We start from the raw sequence: 27,416 nt of genomic DNA, 5'->3' as shown, positions 1-27,416 counted from the left end.
TGTCATATGGGTGGACCAATTCTTGCTCCAAAAAGCACTGTGCGTCCCCAGTCAACGGTTGGCTCTTCTCCTTCATACCCCCCCCCCCCTTTTTTTTCCCTTGTGTGTGATAGCTTCGGTGGAATTAAAACAAGCATATTTATTTGGCACGACAGCAGCCAGCACCCCAAGATTGGTAAAACAGGCAAAAACAAGGTTCGCTCTAAACGAACAGAAAAAAAGACAATGTGGATATCAACGACTGATGCTACGGTTTCTATGTATGACAGTTATGATGGAGAATACTCTAGCAGCTTGAATGAATCGCACAAAGCAACTATAGAAGAAAGTGACACAGGGAAGAAATTAGCAAGACTAGCAGTTTATAGTGTAACACCGTTATGTGCAGAGGCCATTTTCTTCAAGAAGGCGTTGTATTCCGCCTTGCATTCGCTACTTGTTGGTAGGAAATGGCCACCTGGATGGTAGAGGACACTTGGGGACACGAAGAATGGAAGGATTTCTGTTGCTTGTGCTGCAAATAAAGCATATGCACATCAAAGTGCATGTGTGTCAAAGCTTGTGAAAGTAGATAAAAACTGAAAAATCAGTCTAGGAAACCGTGTTCTTAAAGCAACAGGTTAGTTAGAAAATTGCAGTTACTAAATGGCACTGCACCTGCAAGGACCTGTGGGTCTTTGAAGCTCATGAAGACATACCGACATTTGCTAACATCATTTTTCTGATTAATGGACGATCTTTTTCTTTATCTGCATGATGAAGCCAGTATAAAGCCAGGAGCAGCAGCCAGTGCATACGTATAGTCGTATTAGACTGCATGTAGCTTGCCTGTAAAGGTGGTTTCATTGCAGCATAGGAGTGCTACGCCATGAAAACACCTATCCAGAAAAAATCCGCAGTGCCACGAAGCACCACTTCAAGGTTAAATGAACATGCTACCCTCACACACTGATTAACCATTTCTTAAGCTTAAAAGCTTGTTATACGGGCTTACATGCTCTAAATATGTATAGTAAGTTTTAAAATGCAACATATTTTACTGGTTATCACTTGCATTCTACTGTAATTAAAGTCCTGCTACTATTCAAAGTTGCTTCCACTTCACTTCGAACCAAAAAGAATGACATTTGCACATGCCTTGTTCCAATTTTAAAAATATTGTGGAGGTTACATAGGTCACGACAAATATGCCCATTTTTCTTCATATGTGATATATACTATTCGAACCGTTCGATTTGAAATTATTCGACCGAATCGCTATTCGCTTCAATCCTAAAATTTACTATTTGCAAATCCCTAGCTTTAACCTTCGAGGCAAATGTGTAAGGAACCCTGCGAGTTCTTTTTGTCATCATTGGCGGAGCCACCACCGCACATAGCCTTTGATGGCGAGTGAGCCCACTGCCTCGTTCTAGATCACTGTCCCTTGGTTCCACTCACCTTTGGGTATAATGTTGTCAGTTTCGCCCACAACATGCAGTGTGGGGACATCTATCGCGCCCTCTTGTGCGAAGAGGTAGTCATGCGCACTGGAGCGGCTCCGAAAACCAGCCACTAAGACACCAAACTTGAAGCTGCACTCTATCCCTGCATGAATTTCAATAAGAGTATGGCCTGTTATTGAGAGTGGAAAGGTTGAGAAGACAGAAGGCCTGAAGTTCACATACACACATTACGTATAGATACAGTAGAACCCCGCTGATACGTTTTTGAAGGGACCGTAGGAAATAAACGTAAGAGACGGGAAACGTAAGAGCCGAAAAACAGGAAAAGCGGCAAAATATTTAGTGGTACAGAATTTTATTTCAATTCTTACGAGCAGCACGAAAATTGGCGCGCTCAGCCGCGATCTAGTCGATGGATAGAAACGCGGAGCTTAGGACGGCCTCATCCACAGAAATGTAATCAACGTATGTGATTTTTTTAACACCAACAGCTGTAGGCATGAAAGAACTAAGCACACGCAATCACGACCGGCGCGGCGAGTCCGACCGCGAACCGCACGCACGACCGTGCGAGCTCCAACCAGCTCGAACTCCTCCCGCTCTCCGACAAATAACGATGATGATGAGTCTACGCCGACGCGATGGCAGAAGTGAATGCCAATCTCGAAGGCCTTGCTTTCGCAAGCAATTACGTCATACACACCATGTTTGTGCAATACAAATCTCAAAGGCTATGCTTTTGTCAATAGTAAATGCCAATCTCGAAGGCCTTGCTTTCGCGGGCAGTTACATCATAGACGCCATCTTTGCAATTTGAATCTCGAAGGCCATGCTTTTGTTTGCATCAATTGAAAGATTCTGTTGCTTGCGCCTCTCATGCGGCTAATATTACGGTCAAACGAGGCCAAGCTGTGTGAAAATGCACCATGGCGGCTCTCTTTGGTAGTCACTCGGTCGGCTTCGAGCGCACTTCGTGACGTATCATACGGGAACGGTCCGACAGTTACGACGTAACAGCGGGGTTCCCAATACATTGTATCCTATGGGAGCTATGCCGGGACCGGCAGAAAACGACGTAACAGCCGGGAAAACGCAGCAGTGAGGAACGTAACAGCGGGGTTCTACTGTAACTACATCATGCAATCTCCATAACAGTGGCCGTGCACCAACAATGAATGCTTACTGGAGCTGCAAAGAGCCCCTGTAATATAATATAGTGATTAAACAAAGAGAGAGAAGCAAGGAAAGGCATGAGAGTTAAGAGGACATGGAGGTTATATCTGAAGGTTAACCAGACATAGCTTTCCTGTGCCGGTTAACCTTCCTGCAATTTAGCAACCAAAGAGTCCCGACTACTGACACTTAGAAACACGTACAAGCAGGAAAAATTTGCAAAATTCTCAGTGCATAGGCCATGACTGGCCAGAAGGGTGGTTTGTGAAATTGCTGTCTATACGCTTGGAAAAAATACAGCTAGCTCAGACAAACCTCGTACAGCCATACAGCGCATAGGTGGTGCAGGCATTTCTTTGGATTGGAAAGGCTTAGAATAGCGGAGCTGCACTATCACAGGCATACGTCATGAGATGCAGACGCAGAAAGCAGTGCTAGCAAACAACCATGACGTATGCAAACAACCATGCAAATCACACAGAACTTTTATACGAATGACCAACCTTGCTTCAATTACAAGAGAAGTGATAGGAAATGTTCAAACTGCCACATATTATTTCAGTGCAGCACCACCCTGCCTGATGCCGCTTAACATCTAGCAGAGATAACAGCTTCCTAGCACTGGTTCTAAGAAGCAGAGCTGTGCCTAGGGAACTGGCTTTTAGTATAGCTGTGTCAAAGTTGGGCAAGCTTAATCAACTGGCTCCAATGAACCCTCCACTCAAGGATACTAGGATGACTAGACCTGTCATATCCCTGCTCAATCTAATGCAAAAGCAATGTGGCCCGTGTGACTCAGATTTTCACAAACTGCTACACTTCCAACTTTTATTGCTCTCAGTGAAATAAATGAGGAACAGCATACTGAAGCTACATCGAGCAATCGCTAAACAGCTGTCTCGCTAGCTGCTATATGCACAGGAGTCTAGTATTAATTTCTTGTTTTCTGTTTCTAAAGCCCGAGCCTCAGTTTCTTAGCTTGTTACGCATGGGCAGTAATGTCTCACCACCAAGTATTAGTGCACCACCTCAAACGCATGTATCAGGGATATATATCTGTGACCTTACATAATTGCATTGTTTCACTCAATAACAGTTGTAGCTAGAAGTTATCGCTTGTTGCATGTGTGAGCTATGACCATCAACAACTAATCAAACTGACAGAAAATTAAGCCAAGGAAACTATAGGGGACATTATTTGTGGTTTCTTAACTGTATTGTAATTAGGGGTGTGCAAATAGTGAAATTTCATCTCGAATCAAATACGAACCGAAAAGTGCTGAATAGCAGCCAAAAATATCGAATATCGAATACCGAAGATTTTATTGAAAATTCAAAGAAAGACCAACATTAATGTTGTGCTTCATCGTCATGAAAGCTCCGGACCCAAAAAACTTCGGGCGCCCGTTCACAGCAGTGTTTTAACGTGCGCCGCAACGATGGGAGTCCTAACGTGTGGTGTGGTGTGGCACAGACACAGCGGGAACAAATTTTCTCATGTTGAAGCCAATCACCGAGGGTTTCGGGGGCAAAATTCAAAACGTTTTATGCCACTTGTGGCACCTACACGACCGAACTACGCAAGAAGTCCATGCTTTCATTTTGGAAGTGAAGTTGTGAAGGGCTTGACAGTTTTCTCGTGTATATTTTTTTACGTGCACGACATAATCTCCTTTAAAATAAACATGCGCGCTCGCCTTTGAACAAGAATATCAGTGAAAGTTTTAACAAAAGGCTGACTCTAACGACGTTGACGTTACTTTTAGCCGCCTTAACATAACCAAGTTGCACCATTGACCTTTGTCGCGTTTTATGTATTCGTCCTTTCGAATTATTCGAAACATTGAATACTAGCTATTCGATAATTCGATTCGAATTCGAAACTCGAATATTTGCACACCCCTACGAAAGTCGAATCGAATTATTCGATTCGAATTTGAAACTCGAATATTTGCACACCCCTAAATTGTAATGATTCTCTCTTATATATTCTCATTTATGCGTGCTTAAAAGCGCACATAAATACTATAAAAATAAAGTACACGGGGGAGCATCCTCCGTTGTAGCTCAAATGGTAGGGCATCGGATGCGTAATTCGAACGTTGTGGATCCTACCGACGGAAAGGGCAATTTTTTGTCCACTTTAACTTCTTTCAAATTTAAGTGAGAATCATTACAATACAGTTAAGAAACCACAAATAATGTCCCCCATGCTTTCCTTGGCTTAACTGTCTGTCGGTTTCATTAGCTGTGTATAACACAGAAAACGAGCCCCTCAATGAATTCCCCTACTTTCATACTATGACCATAAAGTCTCTCTAGCTTCTGCTGTGTTGACTGCTATGCTTAAAACAAAATATAGCGAAGACAATGGAAGGCTATGGAAAACTTACTTTTGAGGCTCTGTAGAGAGAGAATCATGGCTGTCATTGCGGCCCCTTGGCTAAAGCCCAGGATTCCATCAAAGGGACCCTGCAGGTAAGAGGAGATTTCTCGTAGTGTACATACTGTGTGTGCAGGCCAATTGAGATGCCATGGCCACCAAAAGGCTACTGTGCACAACACACTGTCGCAACAAAGTCACATTGCATGGCAACAACTTATTCGTAAAAGTGAGGACGCGCTGTATGACTCAAAAGTAAAAATAAAAGTTTTCTGTCTGAAAAAAACGTCACTTCATTGCACCATAGTTCAACTGAATTAAGACATGCTGAACATGTGCTACACCCAGTCAGTTACAGTACAGCATGTTAGGCTGTGGTAAAAGAATGACCATTCACAACTGTCTCCTTTCAGTACTGGCGCAGCACAACTTCGGAAAGCCTTAACACCTCTAGGAGTTGAACATGGGGATACTGTCATGCCGAGGCAGCTCACTACCATTGCACCGCTCAACAAGGGGATGCAAGGGAGAAACTATTGTACTGAATGCAGCATGCTGAGTGTTTATGTGTCGCTGCAAACTATGAAGCCATCCTCTAACGTAAGAAGGAAATGAAGATTCAACGCGTCATTGCAAAACATGCAGAATGAACAGCAGGTTGCAAGCCATTAATGCCAATCCTTCACAGCAACGGATAAGCTCTTCGTCAACGACAACTTTGGTACTCTATGCAGTGTTTGCAACCAGATCTACAGTATGCATTAGACTACGCCAAGGTCCAAGAAAGCTATGTATTGGTGCTGACAAATGCTCTCCGTTCTGAACACGTCGCTCAGTTTGTACTCTGCTTTACCTGCAAAATCAGCCTTGCAAAGGGGAAAGTTCCATGACTTTGCCAATCCAATGGTTTAACAGACCCTTCAAAAGCTTTGTCAGCTGGCTCGACAACTTTTCAGAGCCCTCAAATACATGTTCTACATTTAAATTTGGCATCCTGTTATGTGGCATAAGGGATAGTACCAAAGCAATGAAGACGAATTGGCAAGTGAATAAAATCAGCAGAGTGTCATCAACAAGCTAAGTTTTTGCTGAATAGCAGTGGTTGGCTGCAAGCTGAAACAAATATTTTGGCTTCTGTGTAGAAAAACATGTCTTGTTCAATATTGCACATGCTTAGTTGTGTAACATGAAATTGCTACTTCTTCTATCAAACACTGCTTTAGAAATTTTTTTTTTAAAGCCGAAAGCCTTAAATGCCTCATGAAACGCGAAACTTGACCGTCGGCGTTTCACGGTGTCAGGGGCGAGTGATGCAAAAAATCGTCATCATGTGATGATGTCACCATATGACGTCACACATCGCCAAAATTTCTGACATCACCATGATGTCACGTCGCGTGACGTCACATGATGCCATCGTCACATGACATCCTAACTTGGTTAAAAGTGGGCAGATCACGGAGGCAGTGCAAAACCAGGTGAGGTGCCTCCGATCCTGGAGGCAATGCAAAACCACGCTAGGTGTGCAAAGCTTTTGGAGGGTGGTGGGGCAGAATCAATACATGGACTGAGATGAAGAGGAAGATGGCTTTCGTCTTCGAGTCGTCTTAAACGAATGCATAAGGGACTCTGTGAGTTTTTGTACTTACAGCACGACTGCTTACTGTTTCCTCACGTTGAATAATGTTGTCCGAGCTCTTTTACAAGGATTTGCGAAGGTTTGTATAACTGTGACATGGTTCCCATTTTCTGTTTGTTCCCAAACTTGCAGTAGACTCTCATTAAACAGAACCTGAAGGGACCATGAAGATATGTTCCATTTAACAGGAGTTCCACTTACTGAGACACGAAGAGGGGTGAAGAATTCAGGTACGAAACCAACCATATCAGAGGCAGTTGTTCCATTTTAGCAGCAGTTTTGTTTAAGAGATTTCCATCTCCCGAGAGTCTACTGTACTTCCATCTAGCAAAACGGTGAGACAAGGTTGTTGATCAAAGTTCATCATAACAAAATTGTTAGTACTACATGTCACTGGTGAAGTACACAATGACTGTGTGGAACCAACCCATCTCCAGCAATGCTAACTCAGAAGTGGCCTCTTCTTCTATGCCGAGTGTATGTCGTTCCAGCCTGCAGGCTCGCCGATGGCATGTAGTGTAACTCCTCACCTCAAAGAAGCACTGTCTCAATGCTAAGCGGTAAAAGAAACACAAGAAAGAAAGAAATCAGTAAAATGGATGAAGGCATGGTAAATGTGACTTGCATGAAGAAAGATCAGGATGGAAAAAGAGACAACACAGTGTTTGAGCTGCTGCGCAAGCCCATTGTTGCACTTCAGAATAATCATCACAGCCACTTCCATTTGCAGCCTCTCTAGCACCTGTCCCATCTACGTGTCTCTTCCTAGCATGAGTGTTGCTTTGCACTTGTTGAGATGTTCAAGTCCTTTGGGAAGGCTTACCTGCTCCTTGAATGCCTCCTCAATGGCTTTGACAGATTCCTCGAAGCCACGGCACGTGTCTGTGTACTCCTTTGAACTGAACGTCTTTTCGCTTGAAAACCACCAGGCACGGCCACCACCTGGACAATGTTGCAGGAAAGTGAACTGTGCTGTGTGCACGCGAAGGTAGCTGAATGAAAAGCACAGCTAAAGGTGGCATGTGTGTACCCAGTCGAACAATCGCATATATTCAAGGATGAAAATGCCTCCTTCAAAACCATAACCAGAAGTTTCGAAGTATCACTTGGCTACACTGAATGGCTTCCGCAGGCATATCAAATACATGCTGGGTTATTTCAATAAAAGCAGGCTTACCAAAGGTCTCCTACAACACTATTTCGAGTTGAGCTAGCACAATGCACACAGAGATGCACTTTGCAGTGCTAGTCAACAATTACGAGACAAACATGGGCGCCCAATCCGTCAAATGCGCTTAGTTTGTCCCAAACCAATAGCACCATCAAATGCTTTCATACTGTGACATGTTATACTGCATCTCTATTCTGCTCCATAAACAGAATTACCTTGAAAGTGAGACACTACCAGCAGAAACTATTTCGGATAGGTGTTAGCAGGGTAACAAAATTGTACTTCGTAATATATATTCCTGATAAGAAAATGAAAGAGAAGCATGGATACAGTGATGTTCTCAAAAACCTGAGGTGAAATGCATCAACATGCCAGTTGGACAGCATCGCATTTTCCACAGCGCGCAAGACAATTTTTCCGTTATACACACAAATCCATCGCAGCCATCCCGGCCAGGAAGCGAACTCGTGACCTTGTATGAAAAGCAGCAACATGCACCCACTAAGTGACAATACTGGGTGTATACTGTTCAGATGGGTAGCTATCGGGTAGCTATCTCAAGAGTCACCATACGTGTTCCTGCTGGGACAGCATTGTGCAGAGAGCTGCCATTTCAAGCAGGACAAAACAAAGTTGCGAGGGAAAGGCACATCGTTTGATGCCACAGTTTTCGAGCAGTAAAGCATAATCATGCACCAACAAGCTCTCCTTGAAACCCATCTCTGCATGCCAAGTTTACAGGAACGAAACTCATCTCAACATAATCTATCAGTGTTGACCCTCTTTGTCCAGGACACTTAAGAAGCAGTTCTTTACAGATTTGTCTGAACCAGGGTGACTGTTCAGCTTATTCTGAACAAATGGAAACATCTCGTTACATGTGCACAGGATCCTTGATTATGTGCAGCACTGTGGCACCATCTATTAAAGCAGATGCCAATCAGTGATAACAAATAAATACAAAAAAGGGAAAAACGTATTGTACAATTTTGCAACCAAAATAAAGCAAGACAGACTTGTGCTTGTAGTCGTCTGGGCACTGGCCATCACGGAGGGTGCCAAACTTTGGTCATTGCCAACTTTTTTTTTACCTTTGTCTTAATGTTGGCTCCTCCATTTCACATGGCTGCTTTCCGAGCCATGAGACGGAACTACGAGCAACAAATCGGAATCCCGCAGCTCTGCTCCTAGTGAAAGCATATGCAGTGCATGCAAGTCTGTGTAGCAACTGAAGTCAGACACAGTGCACAATGTGTTGACGGTGCAGTCACACCTAATTAGGTGCACTGCAATGCAGGCGCTTCTGATATGATATTCTCAAAGCATGCCATTGTAATGATACCATACTAGGAGCAAAATCGCCTGTACTAACCTTTCCAAGCGCTGACTGTCTTCTCTAACAGTCAGCGAATGGAATGCGCTAACTTCCACACAGGTGTCTTTAGAATGTGGCAATCCCAATTTTGTACAAACTTCATTGTTGCCAACGTCAAAGTCATGTCTCTACTATGACAGCACAAGAATGCACACTTTGTGATAGCATTCTCTTTGTGTGCAAAAAAAAGCTGTTTTTACACGGTGATTATTGTCTTGTTCACTTGTATAACCTTCACACTAATGTTTATTTTTACCCCTGCTGCAGTACTCACTAAACGTATAAGGTCAAATGAACCTGCTTTTTGCTGTCCTTACCTTCATTGTCCACTTCGCCGTAGACACCATTCTCTATGGGGTGTGGAGCGTCAATAAACACTGCCGAAAGTGAGAGAAATAAAAAGAAATCTTCAATGAGGACACAGTGCAACACATTTTCTATTTAGAAACAACATTTTGTTGCTTAACACGCTGTTTCAATTGGCCCTTATGGCTCACTTCAAGCGTGACAGCATGCATCTTAATTTGCTCTCAGCACTGCAAAGTTATCGAAGGTCGACTGGCAATTCTGAGACAGTAAATAAACAGATGCTCTTTAAAGGGACCGACAACCAATTTTTAGGGCACCTGTTTTCTTTAGCGCATTGGAAGGCTAACTGGTAAGGGTGTCTAGCCACGGAATGGTAACGTGGAAAACGCCGTGAAACATTTTTAATCATAATTTTTCTATCTGCGGCGAATATGAAGTCTCATACACACTCGACAACACATGATGCAAACAATGAGCACGAGAGCTGTTCGTGTTCGAGCGCGGCGGTTTACTGCACATGCGTGCACTCCCCACGCATGCACCGCGGCTCTACATGGGCCACTGGCAGTCGCGAAGGCAGCGCCGCTTCTCACCGTGCAACTCCTTTTGCCTCGTAGGCAACACCGAACAGAGCGGGAATAGACAATAGTATACATACTCTAACTTTGAGGACCAATTATGGCACACATGACAGCATCACACTATGTACAGCAAAGTGACCGACTTCATAATCCTGCTTCAAGGCTCTTCCGCTAGGCTGCACGACATACCGGTTTTTGTTACTTTTAAGCACAAATTAAAAACATAAATCCTACTCACAATGCCAAAAGGATGCTAGAATCTGCCACTATATTTCACGGTCTTTTCATTTCTACGAGGATCTAATCACCACGTTCTGTCCAGTTATTGGTCCCTTTAAAACAAACACAGAACCAGCATGTGATTGCTAGCTTCTGTACTAAGTTCCCAGCGTATCCCTTAAAAACGCAACATAAATTTAAATTTCGAGAAGTCTTTGAAATCTGCTATGCGATACTATGCTGTCAAAGGCATGGGCGTCGGCAGTGGGGGGGGTGCAAAAGGGGCACTTGCTCCCCTGAAGCCACACCAGCACTTGCCCCCACCCAAACTAGACCAACGCTACCCCCTCCCCAGCAGCGACGCAACACGGCTTTGCACATCCCAAGACAAAATCCTGTCGACACTCATGGTCGAAGGCAAAAATTTTAGAGACCAAAGGAGCAGTGGACAGCTGTACCAGAACACTCTCAGACAAAACTGTGCCCGCATTTGAGGCTTGCACAACGTGCACTCACAAACCTTCTTTTTTGTCATTTCTTTTTTATAACATGCTTCTTTGCTCTGTTCAGCTGCGTGCAAACATGAACAATGTTGAAAGTACAATGTCTTGTCTTGGTACTCACTGTGTGTGCATCGCACGATGCTGTTAAAGAATGACTATTGACCTCTCCTCTTTGTTCTCTTTTGTCTCTTTCTTACTTTCATTTATTGTATCAATTTTGCTTGTTTCTAGTAGAAACCATATAAGATAATTTTTAGAACTTCTGTCTTATATCATTTAATGTATGCTTCAGGATGCATGACGTATGTGACATGAGCGTTAGTACCATGAAAAAGGGGCATGAGCCCTATAACAATGCATAGGTGAAAAAGGCCCTTAAGGATGCATGATATATAAGTTGAGCAAAATGTTGAAGCACAAATGAAGGGTCTTTTGCACATACTATATATAAATATAACATATTGGCTCCTCCTGTTTATTAAATGAACTCCACATGGCTGAGGCAGGGTGGAGTTTAGTAAAACATTCATCACTTCTGAAAGGTCTCAAAGATATGATTCTCACCTTCCACAGCTCTGCATAATTTTATAATAAAATTTTACAATGAAATTTTAATTTAAAAAGGCTCTACGGCATCATTTATAAAAGGCACGAAATGTGTTTAGCATTAAATGAAATGTAGATTACGTGCAAATTAATGACATGGAGAATTCCAGATACTGTATGGCCATTGTATGCATATTTCAATGCTGGTGCTAACACTAAACAATGTTCTAAAGCACAGTTTTCCAAAAAGAATATTAGAGAGAATAATGACTTGGTCAATCATGCAGTGAGCTTGCCAGTTTGTTTCTAATTTAGCATGGTATATTTTTATGATCATCTGTGCCATTGTCGTTACTGCAAAGATATGGCTTTTATACTGTTTTGTGTTGTTTGTTTATCTGCCGGCTTCTGTACAATGGTTCCCGACAAGCTTGCAAGAAATTGCTGTGGTTTCGGCAAATCATTCATACATGTTTGTCACCACCTAATATTATCTGGCTTTATTTACTGTGTTCCTTTATTTCTGTGTGTTGTGTGTCTTTTTGTATAAACAAAGTGTTGTATGAGCAGTAGTGTACAAACAATTTCTACTATTTCTTTAGTGCTGCACGAATATTTATAACTGTTGTCTACGTTTAGTCATTCCTGTAAAAGCCCTGACAGCAGTAATAAGTGAAACAAAACGAAAGGTACCTTCCCATGAACATTTATGCAAAAAATACGTCCTTAATGCGCCTTGTAGTAATGGAGCTACCTATCCTCATGGGCTCCTTTTTCACAGCTCCTACTGAAGCCAAAGCCAAGCGCTGCATGTACTTAGCACAATCGTCGGCCCAGTCATTGATAAGATCACTTTGCGCTCGCAAATTAGTTGCGAGATTTTAAAAAATCTGTTAAGGAGCCATCTTGTTTACTTCTGCGCAAGAGCAAGGCAAGAAACACTAATGGGGGTTTTTAATGGAAAGGTTAAGCAGCCTTTCAGCCATAACTGCAGGCTCTCAAGCTGCGTGTACAGGAATAATATACGACTCCAATGTCAATGCCAGCGCTGAGTTCTTCTAGTGCGGTCATCAAGTGGTGAATGGCCCCTTTGATCCCTCATCATGTGAAATCCAGTGCTGTTACCACAGCTGTGAAAATGACGACCCGGTTTAGGCGAAGGGATGCTAGCCTCTTGAACCCTCTGAAGAAACTGCTGCTGCTATTCTTACAGACGCGTCCCACTTGTAACTCCTCATCTAATACTCGTTATTATCCTTTGACAGAGACAAAAAGATTTACACGACCACTCACCCAGGTCTAGCAAGGACTTTGTCGATTTACGAAAGCCTCCCAACTTGGACTTGAATGCAGCGGCATCCTGCCTGCAAAAAGAGTGCATAGTGTTAACATAATTTTCTGCTGGCTTTCTGTTGCTAGATGTGAAACTCTACTCAATGACTCATTCTGGTACTTTCCGAGGAGAAGGCTATGATACTTAATCTTGAAAACATGTAAAACGCATTCCCGGCAAATATTTAGTGGATGCGCCACTGCTAAACATTCGCATGTCCTTTCCACTATGAATGATAACCATGCTGGCTTCATGGCATCGCTACCGTTTTATTTATTTATTCATTTTACCCTCAAAAACACAGAGCCCTACAGAGGGGAGTGAAGTATGTAAAAATAACAAACCAAAACAACAAAAAACAACATCAAAGGTATAAACATCTACAGTCATTTATGACGTGACAATTTTCAAACCTCACACAAATGAAAATTCAAGTATGATGTAAAAGTACAGTGTATGAAAGATGTAAAAAGAAAATGAACATTCACGTCACATATCGTTCTTTAAATAAGCATCTTCTGTCTTGAACATGGCTGCAGGAATCTGTGATACCCTCGCTTTGAAGGACTTCAGAATTTTCCAGAACTGCGAATGCATACAAGTGGTAGTGTACGCCTGAAGGAATGTAATCAAGAAAATGAACCATGGAATTAACGAATATAATTAAGAAAGGTGAGTGTCAAACTGCAAACCTGCCTTAAATCATCATCAATTAATGAGTAAATGTGTGACACAAAGACTGAGAGAGAGAAATTCTCTGCTAAAAGAGCCCTATGGTACTTAAAGGGGCCCTCCAACACTATTCAACCCCCCATTTTTTACTTGCGGGTTGCGTAGACTGATGGCTGGGGATAATTTTAGCATAAGTTTAAGCACCGATATCAAATTATTTAGTATTTTAATCACGCGTTGAAGTGGCTACATCGCTGCTGACCGCATCAGCGCGTAGTGGCGCTTGCCAGAACTATTGCGGGCGGAAATGACGAAGATGGGCGCTGGCCTATGATTGGATAAATGTAACGTTAGAAGTAATAACGGCATTGCATCAAAGTTGAGATTACTATTGTGTTTCGTTTTTCTTTTCTGTGCTTTTTCAATGAACTCCAAATAGCCGCCGTCGCAACAAAAAATATCACTACAACCACAAAGTACGACAGAGGCGCCGGTTGCCATTTCGCCTCTGGTTGCTCTGGCTTTCTTTTTTTTTTGCCTGCGCCGGTCGGATGTCCATACGAAACGCTTGCCCCTCTTCCTTCTTTTTGCGTCTGTACGTTTGCGAGCTGCCTCTTTCCGCATGTGCGGTAGGCTCATGATTGTTGTTGAAACGGTGCAAGTAATCCTCTTCGTTGAATTGTTGTCGCTGCACACTTGTAACTCGTCGGGCTGCTCACCGAACAACCCGCGTAGGGGCGACCGTGTTTAACCGCCCATGCCGCTCCACAAATTCCCTTCTCAGAATGATAAGAGGGAATGACATGGAATGTCGTTGTAAGGAACAGCACACAAAGCCTCCCCAGCCTCGCTACGAAGCAGTAGCGCCCGCTCAAGTTCTGACAAGTCAGGAGGAACCACGTTTGTTACTATGGCAACGACGTCAACAATACGTTGGAAAGGAGAAGCAACAATGGTGTGCGAGCTTCCCCTACGTAAGAGCTTTCAGCCCATTTCACTGGAGCGCCATCCGACGTCACAGCAGAGAGTGAAATGTGGTCACGTGACCCCGCGAAAATCGAGTTGAGGGCAGGCATTTTTTTTCTTGTATTTTGAATTTTCTAAACTGAATAACTTCGTACTGCGTGCCGCTATCGCTGCCGTTCTTGCTGCACTAGTTCGTCCGTACTTCAGTCTACGCAATCCACGAGTAAAAAATGGGGGGTTGAAGAGTGTTAGAGGGCCCCTTTAACGTAGTCAGAACACACTGAAACACTGAACGCTGAAACACTGAACACAGTCAGAGAACTGTCTTTTTTTTACTCAAGGCTACCGTCAACATATGAGCTAAACGTAATTGCTCTGAATGCAGCACGGACAATTGCAATTTTGTGTTAGACAGCTAACAAAATCACTTGCTCTTGACTTCCCAGGGTAATCGCCAGCTATGCAGCAAGTGGTCCCTGTAGATATTGGCTGATTTCGTGAACTGGTAAATGATCTGAGAGGCCACATGCCATGTTGTGCAGGTACCACAGCCCCCATGGGGTACCACTACGTGCTGGTGTTGCTTATGTCTGAACCAGAAATAAGGCTCAAAGGATTCAAATGGGAAAAAGGAAAAGAAAGAAAATGCTCAAGGCCCGGACGTCCGGTGACTAGACTTTTGGGTGGCACACCACTGCTCTTTGCCATCCCTTCCTGTGTAGCTTCCAGCGTGCTCGAGATGATGAAAGGAAAAAGCAAGTGCCCACCTCATGCGATAATTCTGCTTATGGTACTAGACGGGTTTGAAAAATTTTTGTGGTATAAGATTCATGGGACAACATAGTCCAAGTAACAAGGTCATTTTATGATAACTGTCACAGGGCCTCTTTAAAGACGGTTATTTTTGCTCGCATGCGTACGAATGCTAGTGTGCTGCTCCTTTGAATTGGTGCGAGGATTTATAAAAGAATAAAAAAAACCTAACTAACTTAGAAAAAGTCGAAACATATATAAAGCCATAAATAGAACGCAGATTCTGTGAGAAATGCTGTGAGGAAGGCTTTGCTGAGTCAGCACAATGAAACAGTGCATCATCATAAGCAATGCACAGAGAATTTTAGTGTGTGTACAAACAAATGTGTTCGTCTCTTTCCTAACCCTGGTTTTACCTTGCACCTCAAGCCCTTCTAGGCACCAAAATTTGGCTATGTGTAGCCAAAGCAGAAGGTAGGAGAAAACGCGACCACCTGTGCTTGTTAGATGATAACGATAATGATGATGATAATGATGGTTAGATGATAACGAACACGCCGTAGGAAAACGCCAACGTGAGCTTAGCAAATACGCCTCATTGGCGTTCATATACTCAATGTCACCAGCGACTCGTTGGTAATTAACGACACCGCATATTTAACCTGCAGCCAACTACTACAGTGTGTGTGCGCAGTGCCAGTATTGCTTTGAAGTGTTAAACCCCACAAATCAATCAATCAGTCGATTAATAGACGCTAGGCCATTCTCCTGCTCCAACAGCAGTCACTTACCTATAACCATGTAGGCAAAGAACCTGGGAGGAAGAAAGGCACTGCGTTAGACTGTGATATTTTGAAGACGCTTAAACATAGTGCAGCTCCTGTAATGACGCTATGCACTACCTTTGTCTCAAAGTGCCAACGAAAGTCTATACCAGTAACTACTCTGTAAGCAGCGTAAACCGATCTTGCAAGTTTCCGCTATGAACAGATTTTAGCTCAATAAAGGTCATGAAGCAGCACTTCCTATTCAGATTATACATTTGTCAATTTGAAGCTGTGCAATCAGGACATGCAAAAAATGACAGGATGATTGTTACTTGTTCATGCCGTCTTAAAATGATGCGAGCACAACTCGCGATCGAATCATTTGCTGCACAGGCATTTGACACAATCACCCGACTCTACATAAATCCGAACAATTAAACATTTACGCCGGCACGACACGTATTATTCCCCCGTGTAACTAGTGTTCACTTCCACTGTGTTCCAAGGGAAAGTTTCATTCATTAGGTTGCGACAGCTATGATGAGTGCGTGTCGCCTACGGCGTGTTCTTTCGAACGGCGTGCCGGCACACATTCGCCGCCGTACACATGACAGTTCCTCCACAACAACAAGGAGCTCCGATTTCGTCAAAGACAAAGCGACATCGGAGTCCTTGTTTATGTCCAAGGTGAAAACCGATAACTGCCGACAGCGAAGCAGCCGGGCAGCTCTCCACGCACTCACCCGCAGCTTCGCGACGTCCGCCATGATGGTTGCTATGACAACAAATCCTCGGCGTCGAGGGGCGCTGTGATCGTTGCCGGTGTACTAGTTTCAGTTTCAGATATCGGAAGATCCGCTTGCGCTCGCAGAACTGGCGGCTCAGTAACCGCCGGATACCATTGTACTTTGTACTCCACCGTTGAAAGACGTTGCATACGCGCGCACAAAAAAGACGGAATACAAAATGTCTATAGGATTTCTTGGGGCCGGACGAATAGCACAGGCCATGGCCAAAGGATTCATCGAATCGGGTATGATTATACTTTCGCACTTCTCGCTCCGGTTATTTTATGATTAGTTAACTAAGGTAAAGTCACAAGTATGTCGTGGTGCATTGTTTGCGCTTGTAAGTTCAATGACATATACGTGTCTGAAATCCGGACAAATAAGGCAACGCGGAATCGTTCAAATGATTTGTGTTCATGAATTGCGCGTCAAAAGAAGTCAAGTGTTCCGTGCTCAAGTTAGCTAGCTCGTAGAACTGTATCAAAAATGTTTCTTGAGGAATGTGTTCGCGGAGGTTAATTATGACAGAAAGATAATCAAGTCTGCATAGCAATAATTACTCAACATTGCACATGGAATTCTGTATTACCTGGGGACTCTTACGCGGAGTAGATTTTCAACAAAGAAGAAAGCAGGTCTCTGCACAGGGAGTTTTGAGTTCAGACATTAAGGTACCCTCAAATAAATTAAAATTGAAATTCACGAAGGTCCAATGCTGGTAAATGTGATGCGGAGAAAATAACGGGTATTGCTAATTCCTAGATCACAGTGACATTGAAAGAGTTATTCCGTCAAAATTCGGCTCATTTACATGCGAATCATTCGGAAAATTAAAGTTGAAGGATAAGATTTTGAATGGCCGTGCATAGATCAGCAAGTTAAATTGACGTGCTGTCGTCGCATGTGTGTGTTTAATTCTTCCGCGATCGATAACATTCGATCTGCACGCTGACACAGGCGAAGAACGACAGCGAGACCTCGCAGCATCGATAATGTGTAGGAGAGCTAGATAGTCGCTCTTATCGGGTCGACGCTTTTACTTTCGTTTGATAGAAACGTGCTTGCATATAGACACGTGTAGTCCTACCCGCGAAGATGATCTGTATGGCCTCGCAAACTGATAGGAGCTATTCTCCAAAGACCTCTCAGTCTCGATCCTTGAGCAGGAGATACGCACCCGATACACAGCCTTGCTGGGTCGAAGTGCGCAGGCAGCCTTGTTTAAACGCTTGCTACTGAACCACTGAATTCTCCCAGCCAGCATGCACAAAAAGAAGATGACTATGTACTTACATGTACATTTAATTATAAAATCATTTGGTGTGTCGCTCCGCATGTGTTTGTGTTCTTTGCGAGAGTAGTATGTCCAGCAGTGAATGTAACCGTATACATGTGTATCCTAGAATACCGTAGTTTATATTCGTGTTTTTTGTTTTCATCTCTCGAACATTTCTCTTAACTTGTGAAAATACGTGAAGGTTCAATGCCAACACTTTCTTCAGAATAAAATCTTGGCGATGCGCAGTTACACTACTGCCTTGTATGCACACGTGCACGAAAGATGAATGTGAAAGTTGATGGAACCGTTACTGAGCAGGGATGAAACATATATCCGTCTTTTTTTCTTTCTCGCAACTGCAGCTAAAATTACGATGAAGAGTATGTCATGCTTACTACATCTTGGTAATATATGTACATTTTGTTTTCTTCAAGGGGTACTGACACAACATTTCGAGGCCAAGATAGCCTGCGGGATCGATTCCCGTGAACATGCGTATATCATCTGCAGAATATCAACATCGATTATAGCTATGGTATTTTAAATAAATTTTGAAATTTGCGTGAGCGATCGACACCCTCGCGCTACTGACACCCTCAAAGGTGACCCTCGGTAACCCCCCTACCTCCCTCACGTGACCACGCTGCAACAAATTACCCACCGAAACTGGTCGGTAATGAAGAGGATCTGTCGCGTGCTGAAGCCAACGAAAGCCCCCAGCAACATCTTGCAGCAAAAAAAAAAAAGAAAAAAGAAGAAAACGCGAGGTCAATATTTTTGTGTCAGTAACCCTTTATAGCTAAAGCCGTTTTTTTTTTCTTTTTTTTGCAAGCGGCGCTCGAATGCATAAGCTTGGAAGGCCAGTTCGAAATTCCCGACCGCAAATCATGTACATCTGTCTTTTTTTTTTGTGGTGTACACTTGTAACAGTCGTACATTTTCCTGGATCTGTGTTAATGTGAGGAACTAAATATCCACCACAATGTGCGTCACGACTGATCGAGTTGGATGTCAAGGTTCGGTACGTATATGTTACTACGATCGAAGAGTGCATTCTGGCAAAGGCGGAATGCAAATACGGCTGTAAATTAAAATTCAGGAAAGTAATTACAAGAGCTCAGATCTGGTCCCAAATTTTCCACTGCAACATGTCAAGAGCCAAGAAGCAGTTCGCAATCTTTCTAGCGACCTCAGTACTCCCGTTCTGCACCTTCCCCCCTACTTTTTTTTCGCGCGCCTGCTCCTCTCCGCTTTTCCATCCCTTTCCTTCTCCCCTTAGCGCAGGGTAGCAAACCAGATGCTATAATTTTGGTTGACCTCCCTGCCGTTCTCTCATTCTCTCTCTCTGTCAGCTTCTCCCCCAACAAAATAAAGTAGATACCGAAACGCATACCCGCACATCACAAATTAATCGCGAGCGACAACAAGGCTTGGTACAATATCTAGCCGGTCTATCCAATCCGATCCAGTTGAGTTCATCAGACGCCATCTTTAATCTAGTGCGGTAATTTGCGCTGCACGCATCTGACGCATCTCTCAGCTCGCCGATTTCGTTTTGACAGCCGGGGAAGTTCGCAGGCATGAAGCACGTGGAAGAGGCAGCCGTGCGGGCTGTCGGAAAGGTTCTGAACGATCGGAGCCGGCCTCTGAAGGAGCGCTTTCGAGCGCTGTTCACGCTGCGCAACTTGGGTGGCGAGTGCGCTATCGAGAGCATAGCCAGCTGCTTCACGGATCCGTCGGCGCTGCTGAAGCACGAGTGCGCCTACTGTTTGGGCCAGATGCGCGACCCCCGCGCCATACCGACGCTCGAGAAGTTGCTGAGAGACAAGAAGGAAGAGCCGATCGTGAGGCACGAAGCCGCCGAAGCGCTCGGAGCGATCGGCGAGCCGCAAAGCGTCGGCGTACTGAGCGAGTTTGTCACCGACGAGACGGCCGTCGTGGCCGAAACGTGTCAGCTAGCGCTGGCTCGCATCGCTTGGCTGGCGAGCGCCGAGAGCCAGCTCGAGGCTTTCGCCGACTCTCCGTACAGTTCGGTGGATCCCGCGCCGCCGCTGCTGCCGGACGACGGGGGAGGCGTCGAGGAGCAGGCGCGAGTTCTGATGGACAAGTCGGCGCCGTTGTTCGAACGATACCGCGCCATGTTCTCGCTGCGCAACGAAGGTAGCGAGCCGGCAATACGGGCTCTAGCCCAGGGGCTCCGCTGTCCGAGCAGCGCGCTGTTTCGCCACGAGGTCGCCTACGTGCTGGGCCAAGCGAGGCACGAAGCAGCCGTCGAGCGCCTGGGCGAAGTGTTAGCGGACGAACAGGAGTGCGGCATGGTGCGTCACGAGTGCGCAGAGGCTCTAGGCTCGATCGCCACTGGAGACTGCTTCGACATGCTGCGCCGCTTCGAAGCCGACGAGGAGCCCCTGGTCAGGGAGAGCTGCGCTGTGGCGCTGGACATGTGCGAATACGAGAACAGCTGCGAGCTACAGTACGCCGACACCCTGCTCAAGGTGCAACCCGAGGCTCTCATATAAATAGAGATATTCCATCCTTCCCCTTGTGTGTTTTCATCGAATTGTTACCCGAATAGCCCCGTTTCGTGTAATTTTGATTACCCCTTGCTTTGGATTTCGGTGTGCATGCCGGCGTAGCCGAGGTTTGCACAGTACGTAGTCATCGATGGTATTGAATTTTGTTTTTAGATATGACTATCTTTTTCGCTGATACGCAGGGTTATGCCGGTACAGAATACCTGTCGCTTGAACTTTAATAGTGACGTGGTGGGACTGCAGTTTTTCTTCTAGGGCAACAGCTGGTAGTGGTATTGTTTCCTGTTTTTAATTAGGCTCGTTAAAGTCAGTTTGCACGGGAGTGCGTTGCGTATCTGCAAAAGGTCAGGCCCGCGCGAGAATGTCTATGATTTGATTTGTTGCCTGGAGTGCACACGCCCTCTGACACACAAGCATGTAATTTAATTGGTCCTTAGCATAGAATGTGTCTTGGGAATGCTTCAATTGCCGTGCCAGCATTCACATTCTAAGTTGGTGTATCTTGGGTCAGATGCACACGGAACACACCCACACAACATTTATCCACTGGTACATTACCTGTCATACAACATATTTCACTACAGCATTGAGGCCACTGCTACACAGGTTCTAGACCTCCCAAACCTTTGGGTGATTCTTATGAAAACACGAGAATGTCATACTGCCACTGCATCATGACTGCTTAAAATCTTAAGGCTAACTTCTCGTCTTTTCATGCAGTGCAAGCATCCAATGTATTCATCCTCAGCTTGCGTTGCTTTAACTAGCCTGAAATTATATTTCCAGCTTCCCACCTGAACTTTGTTTTGTATGTTCAGATTCTGCTTGGTGTTGAACAGCATTTTCGTACACTGACAGCATTCAGTTAGTTTTCTGCTGCTTCACTTCGTAGTGAGGTGTTCTTGGCATCATACCATGTCCTAGCATCGCTAGTCATGAAAACACAGCCTGCCGCTGTTGCACGAGTTTTTACACATTATGGTTACCCAGTAGTGCTGAGATGGCTGGCATTGAAGAGTCCTCGCTTTGTCATGTTACCTTGTAGTTGTTGTGGAAGTGAGTCTGATACTTCGAGAGCAGTTAGGACCCAGTTTTGTAATATTTCACACCATGCGAAACATTGACCTGCGTGGGTTAGGACTAGTAAGTACTGCATGACATACACCTCTAGCACAAAACAGGCAGCAGAAAGATTGGCGTGGAGTATGTGTGGGATGTGAGTAGGTCTTATTACCCTGACATGGCTATAGAGTGTTGTAGGTTTTACGCTTCAGAGCTGTGCAAGCACATCTAGCAGTGTGAGGTTGTATCGTGAGGTATCCTGGCTGTTATGTCTTAATCTGTTTGTTCCAGCTTACAGAACATTTGAGTTGGGAAATCCACTTTTGACCCTCCATACTGTTAAAGGGACACTAAAGCCAAATAACAATTTATGTCAGAGTGAAAGCTCAATGTATGACAATGTCTAAAATGGCAATATTATTAACAGCAGTGCCCTGCTTACCGAGAAATTAAGCTAAATGTATCACACGATGAGCGCCACGAGCGGCACATTCTGGAAATGATCCCGATGACGTGAGAGAGTTCGACTACAATTAATGACTCGTAATCAAACTAGCTGCAATAAAAAAAAGAACCTTCCGTGCACCAAGAGACATAATAAAATACTGCTTGTTAATTTCTGTTTGATTCATAGAAAAAAGAATCTCTTTGGCATTGCCATGGGGAACGGCGCGTGTAGTTCAAAGGTTCTGTTTTCGCCAAACTACGCTTCGCCCAACGCCCTGCTTTGCTCACGTGGTCGCGTCTAAGTGGTAGTTTCGGTATCGCATATGGCCGTGTGTGTTTTGCGCTCTCGGGAAAGTCGCTCTGACAGAAAGTTCGACAAAATGCCACATGCATTTGATGTTCCCGGATGCTTGAATGGCGCATGTCGCCAGTGCACGCCACCGCGCAGTAAAGGCGGGCAACGTTGGGCACGGCAGCAGTGATGTAAGAAACACCGCTTTCAGGCGGGTGATTTTAAGTGGGCTAACGCGATGCGGATCACTAAAACGTGATTTTATTTCAAAATAGGCACAAAAGTAGCACTACGAGGTTTCTGGACAGTTATTTCAACAGTCAACATCGACTTAATATTTGCCTTTAGTGTCCCATTAAAGCAATGTGTGTTCGGCCTAGTTGGTAATTCTGTAACTGTTCTCTCTCGGAGTAACCATTCTGGATTGTTGTAGAACAAGACGCACGGCAACTTTCAATTCCCTATCTTTGAACTGTGCATTCCCACATAATTTGTTCAGTGAACTGTCTGGGGTGCATGTTTTGAATCACAAAAGCACATTCAGCATTCTCATGGTGCATTCTCAATTGCCTCCTTTCTGCACTTTTTTCAAAACATTTGCATCACAAAGGATTCGGTGAGACACTTTATTAGAGCGGCAGTGGTTCTGAGCCGATATCCCCTTAACTGTTCAAAAACAAGTAGAAGGGGCTAAGGGAAATTTTCGAATGATTTCCAGCTGTTCATACTGATGAGAGACTTTAGCTCCACGAGTTGCCCCAGCACTGATGTTGCGATGCTTCCTGAAGCTGTAAAGCGCCCTGCCATGTGCCTGAGCAAAAATATGTTGTTATATGTCATGCCATGTAGCACAGTAAACAGAGTGCATACACGAGCTGCTGGTCACTTTAAGAGCTGCGTTAATTATATAAATGAGGTGTACGGGATGTCACGACCATGTTCTAAACTCTCCACTGCGTCTTGTGTTATCATCCTCGTGCTTCCTTGAGGACTCAATTGCTACCTCAGTTTTCTTGTGTCATGTTTCTAAGTCTGAGAAGGTATGTTTCACTAGAGGCATTGTGTGAAAATGACGCAAGCTTACTAGTTAATACCATACTGGAAAATATCTTTGTGACAGCAGATGGAGGCAGAAGGTTCGTTCTAGTGGAGATGAGTAATTTTCTTTTATCAACTTTGTTGCGAAACACGCAGTACTCCGAAACCACTGTTCTTTCACTTGGTAAGCATGCTGAGGCCAGTGGCCTTACACCTGAATACATTGCATGTTGGCTGGAAGCCTTGTGCATGGGTGACACTGGTTTGTGCACATTAGCTTGTCCTGTAGGTGACTGTGCAGCTGTGTAAACGTCGTGCTCGTTTGCTCGACCACGTACGGAACATCCTGCCTTACCTTCGTCCCTCGCTCTTTTGACAATCTTCAATCTTCTTTGTTGCAACACCTTGCTGTGTTCGAGTTCTGCACTGGGTTAGCTGGATTACATCCATAATGGCTAACCGCTTAGGTGATGAGACGACATACATTTCAACATCTGCTGTGTTCATATGTCATTTGTACCCTACGTTCGCTGTTCTCAGTGTTGTGTATTGCTGTTCTGGGAAACACATTGATTTCAAGGCCAACTCGGCAAAATCTGTACAACTTGAGGTAGATGAAGGAATGTTAAATGTTTCTTAGTATTATGAGCTGTTGAACCTTACTTCTTTTGGGGCCAGTGGCGGAGGGGGGGGGGGGTGTAGGTGTTTTTTTCTTCTCTAACGGTCATCGTGAATTGTGAATCTGTGAATATTTCACCCATTTTCGGACTTGACGTGAATGATGCCTGTGCCAAACTTGAGACAACTTGTACTTTAGAGAAAATGCTATTGTTTATTGGCTATTGTTCCGCAAAAGTGTCAAACATGTGATGGCTGCATTTAGGCACGATTGTCGTGTGCCCGAATATTTGCGTCGTATCCGTACTGTCTGGATTTTGTATTGCACAACGGTCCATTGTGGCATGGACTGCGAACTATTGACAATAGCTTTGTGGCAGTACGCTCTCCGGTCGAAAATGTCAAAATAGTAGAAATAAAACTGATTTGGAATAGAACTAGAACATATATGGCTAGAGCTATGTGGGTGACATGACATGCATTCATGTTATGTTGACTCTACAGCTGTTTGAAGAATGCAAATTTGCACTGGAGGGGGGTGGAAAGATGAGTTGAATGCCATTAGTGTATTCCATTCAATTATGCTATCAGTCAGCCCCTCGGATAGTGGAATTTGTTTTTCTGCAGCTCGTGCTTCTTTTGCAAGGTGCTTATTGCTTGTTTCAAGGCAAGGGTAATGTGGCCGATGCTATGATAGCAGTAACCTGCCCAAAATTAGCTCAAGTCTGAAGGCCTCGTAGGGCTTCAATGTCAACAAATTTCACCTAATTTACTGATATTTGCTACCTGGTGCTTATGCTTCCCACACCATTTATTCATAAAAATCTTCAAATTTCACTGCACTGCTGGTCAACCCTTGATGGCAGTCATTCCTCATATTTTGGTGGGCGGAATTTGACTATCTTTCCTCTTTACTTTTTATTCGTTTGGATTTATATTTATATATAGTTTATATCGTGAAAGCCAGTTCAGTTTGCCCACATCCTGGAGGTTCTGCTGTAGGGTTCTGTAATTGAAGATTGTTGACACTGGCCTTGTAAATATTGACTTTTTCAACAAGCAAGACAGATCAGCCTATCACTTTGTGTTTCATACCGAGTTCAGCGAACGAAGGGCAATTTTTTCTGAGGTGCTTGTTTCTTTGTTAGACACAATCAAATGAATACAACAGACAGTTTGGCCTAGGAAAGCATAGGGCACATCAGTTTTTGTCTTTGACTTTAGTGTAGTAATTATGACAAATTGCAATGAATTGAAGTTTTCAAAGTAGGAAGGTACTGATTACACATTTCAGTGAAAGCAGCTGGAATTACACATCTAAGTTGCTGTTCAGGCATTATCAGGGTTCTCTTAGATTAAAAAAAAATATCTGTTGGCACAATTTATGTAGTAAAGGATTTTTACATTGGGCTCTGGAACTCTCAAAAAGAGTGAACGAAGGAAAGAAAGCAATCCGGGGGGGGGGGGGGTTATGTATTAATGATAGCATTCCAAATAAAACAACGCCTAAAGCTGTTCACTCGGTCTATTCTGTGCCGTGCTGTGTTCAGGGCAGTGTATGAAAATGTGGGAATCTGCGGCTAAATTTCGGCCCTTCCAGATGCCGCAAAGTGCTAATACCAAGTCTTTCTGGTGGCATTGGCTTGTGTTCTTGGAACCTCCAGCAACTGCACTCAAACTCACGTTCAGTGTTAACGGTTATATATAAAGTGTTGTCTAAATGGATGTTTGAATATTTATTGCATAAAAGGGTTCTATATCTGCCAAATCGTTTATAGCAACTGTAGAAGAGCATTTGTCCCAATAAAGAACAATCAAAACCAGATGTAGACTTTGCCTTCTTTTATATGGCTAGATCATTGCCTGCTTGTATCTACTGCGGTCTTCATGCATTACTCCATAGAATAGGTGGAGTGTACACTTTCATTTTGTCACACTCGACGATAGGCAACCACGTTCACCACAAAACACTTTATTGGCCGCGCCACATGTCCAACTCCTTGCGTCTCTCTCTGTCTCTCTTCTCCCGTTTTCCCGCGCGCCGTCTCACTGTTCACTAGGGTGCCTCGATGCGCGCTACTGTTCACTTGACACTCGCGCCATCTAGTTCCACTCCCGGCAACTACACACAGCCTCTGAGACCCGCACCCAACACACGCGCATTCTTCACTCCCTTTCATCTCTCACAGCTTCATCTTAAAGGGACACTAAAGAGCAACAATGAATCGGCTTAGATTGATAAATTGTGCTCTGAGAACTCTAATGTCGTTATTTCGCCATTATAGGTTTATTAATAGAGGAGAAAATCAAGTTAAAAGTTTCAGTTTTAAATTTCGCGTCGATATCTCCCCGCGTGACGTCACGGATTTCAAAGTCTATTTACCGTATTTTGGCGCCATTGGCTCAACAAGATTAACCCAACCTTGGTATGTTAAGTCTATGGCTCCATCAGAGGACAATGTACTTCATTTTTACCAATTACGAACTACGTAGTCCCTAGTAGGCGCCGTCAAAACGTGACGTCACGGCGAATGGTGCGGAAACTTCGAGGTGGCGTCGCCACTCACATTTTGTTTTTGCGCGTTTTCTCGCTTAATAAGCGTCTTGCAGCAAGCGTGGTGTTTTTGGTGTCGTGAAAGAGTACTTTACTAATATGAGAAAAATCGTTTTGCTCTTTGTGTAATAGGTCACTGCGTATTGCCTATTGTGGTCACTTAGCGTTTCATAACGCTGTCGCGGGGTCAATTCCCGACTGCGGCGACCTCATTTTGATAGGCGCAAGTTACGAAAACGCCCGGTAACTTATATTGAAGAAGGCGCATGTCAAAGAAACAAAAATGCTCGAGAATGACCCACCGTACGCCACTACAATGTGCCTCGTGATGATATGCGTTGGTCTTGACACGTAAAACACTAGAAGTGAATTTTAAATCCGCTAGCATTTCTAAGCCGACTCGACGAGAAAACTGTCCGTCTGTCTGTCACGGAAGTCCCTCTGTCACGTAAGGCAACGATCTGATCGCCATAAAGAAAAATCGACAAAACAAAAGTTTTCACTCCGGTTATGGGGTTTGAACCTAGCCACCCATGCTAGTGTCTTAACCACACCCATGCTTGCAGAATATGAGAAATATGTGAGCCACACGAATGCGTTGTACCCGTGGCGCAAAACAAGCGTAGCAAGTTTATACTCTCTACGAAGGCTTCGTGCAATTTCGTGGCAGCACTCCGCAGGACAAGATGTAAAGCCGACGGGGAGGACTGTACCTATCCGGAAAATTAGAATTTTGCGAAAATTTGATGCCAGTCACGCATTTTGGCGGTCGCGGGATTCGCGTGCCATGAGGCTGTTCGAGACGCCTACGAGCCGCTGGAGAGATGAAAGATGTCATGCCGATGTCACCCGAAAACAACGAAAGGGCACAAAGTACTACAAATCTCTACGCTTACGCATCACTTAACTCCCAAATGAGCGCTGAGCCGTGCCCCCGCGACAGGAGACGGAAAAAAATCACAGCATATC

General features: G+C 44.2%; 3 protein-coding genes across 3 annotated transcripts in view; 2 read left to right on the top strand and 1 right to left on the bottom strand.

Moving 5' to 3' along the window:
• Positions 1-340: 340 nt before the first annotated feature.
• LOC119383780 (esterase OVCA2) lies at positions 341-16,655 on the bottom strand. The gene is made up of 8 exons (XM_037652079.2): positions 16,579-16,655; positions 15,860-15,882; positions 12,638-12,708; positions 9,504-9,563; positions 7,464-7,582; positions 5,012-5,090; positions 1,441-1,587; positions 341-514 (listed from the first exon to the last, which is right to left on the bottom strand). The coding sequence occupies exons 1-8, from the start codon at positions 16,600-16,602 to the stop codon at positions 363-365; spliced, it is 675 nt and encodes a 224-aa protein (XP_037508007.1). The 5' UTR covers positions 16,603-16,655; the 3' UTR covers positions 341-362.
• The window catches only part of LOC119383779 (pyrroline-5-carboxylate reductase 3), a 48,870-nt gene continuing 38,107 nt past the window's right edge, over positions 16,654-27,416 (top strand). Inside the window, exon 1 of the mRNA XM_037652078.2 lies at positions 16,654-16,868. Coding sequence (XP_037508006.1) covers positions 16,802-16,868 — 67 coding nt within the window. The 5' untranslated portion in view covers positions 16,654-16,801. The remainder of the gene's footprint in view (positions 16,869-27,416) is intronic.
• LOC119383778 (deoxyhypusine hydroxylase) lies at positions 19,391-25,716 on the top strand. The gene has a single exon (XM_037652077.2). It carries the CDS (start codon positions 19,483-19,485, stop codon positions 20,419-20,421), a length of 939 nt encoding a protein of 312 aa, XP_037508005.1. The 5' UTR covers positions 19,391-19,482; the 3' UTR covers positions 20,422-25,716.

Source organism: Rhipicephalus sanguineus, chromosome 2 (genome assembly GCF_013339695.2).
Source record: "Rhipicephalus sanguineus isolate Rsan-2018 chromosome 2, BIME_Rsan_1.4, whole genome shotgun sequence".
Lineage (NCBI taxonomy): Eukaryota > Metazoa > Arthropoda > Arachnida > Ixodida > Ixodidae > Rhipicephalus > Rhipicephalus sanguineus.
The sequence above is the reverse complement of the archived record's forward strand: the minus strand, read 5'-3'. Positions and strand labels throughout refer to the sequence as shown.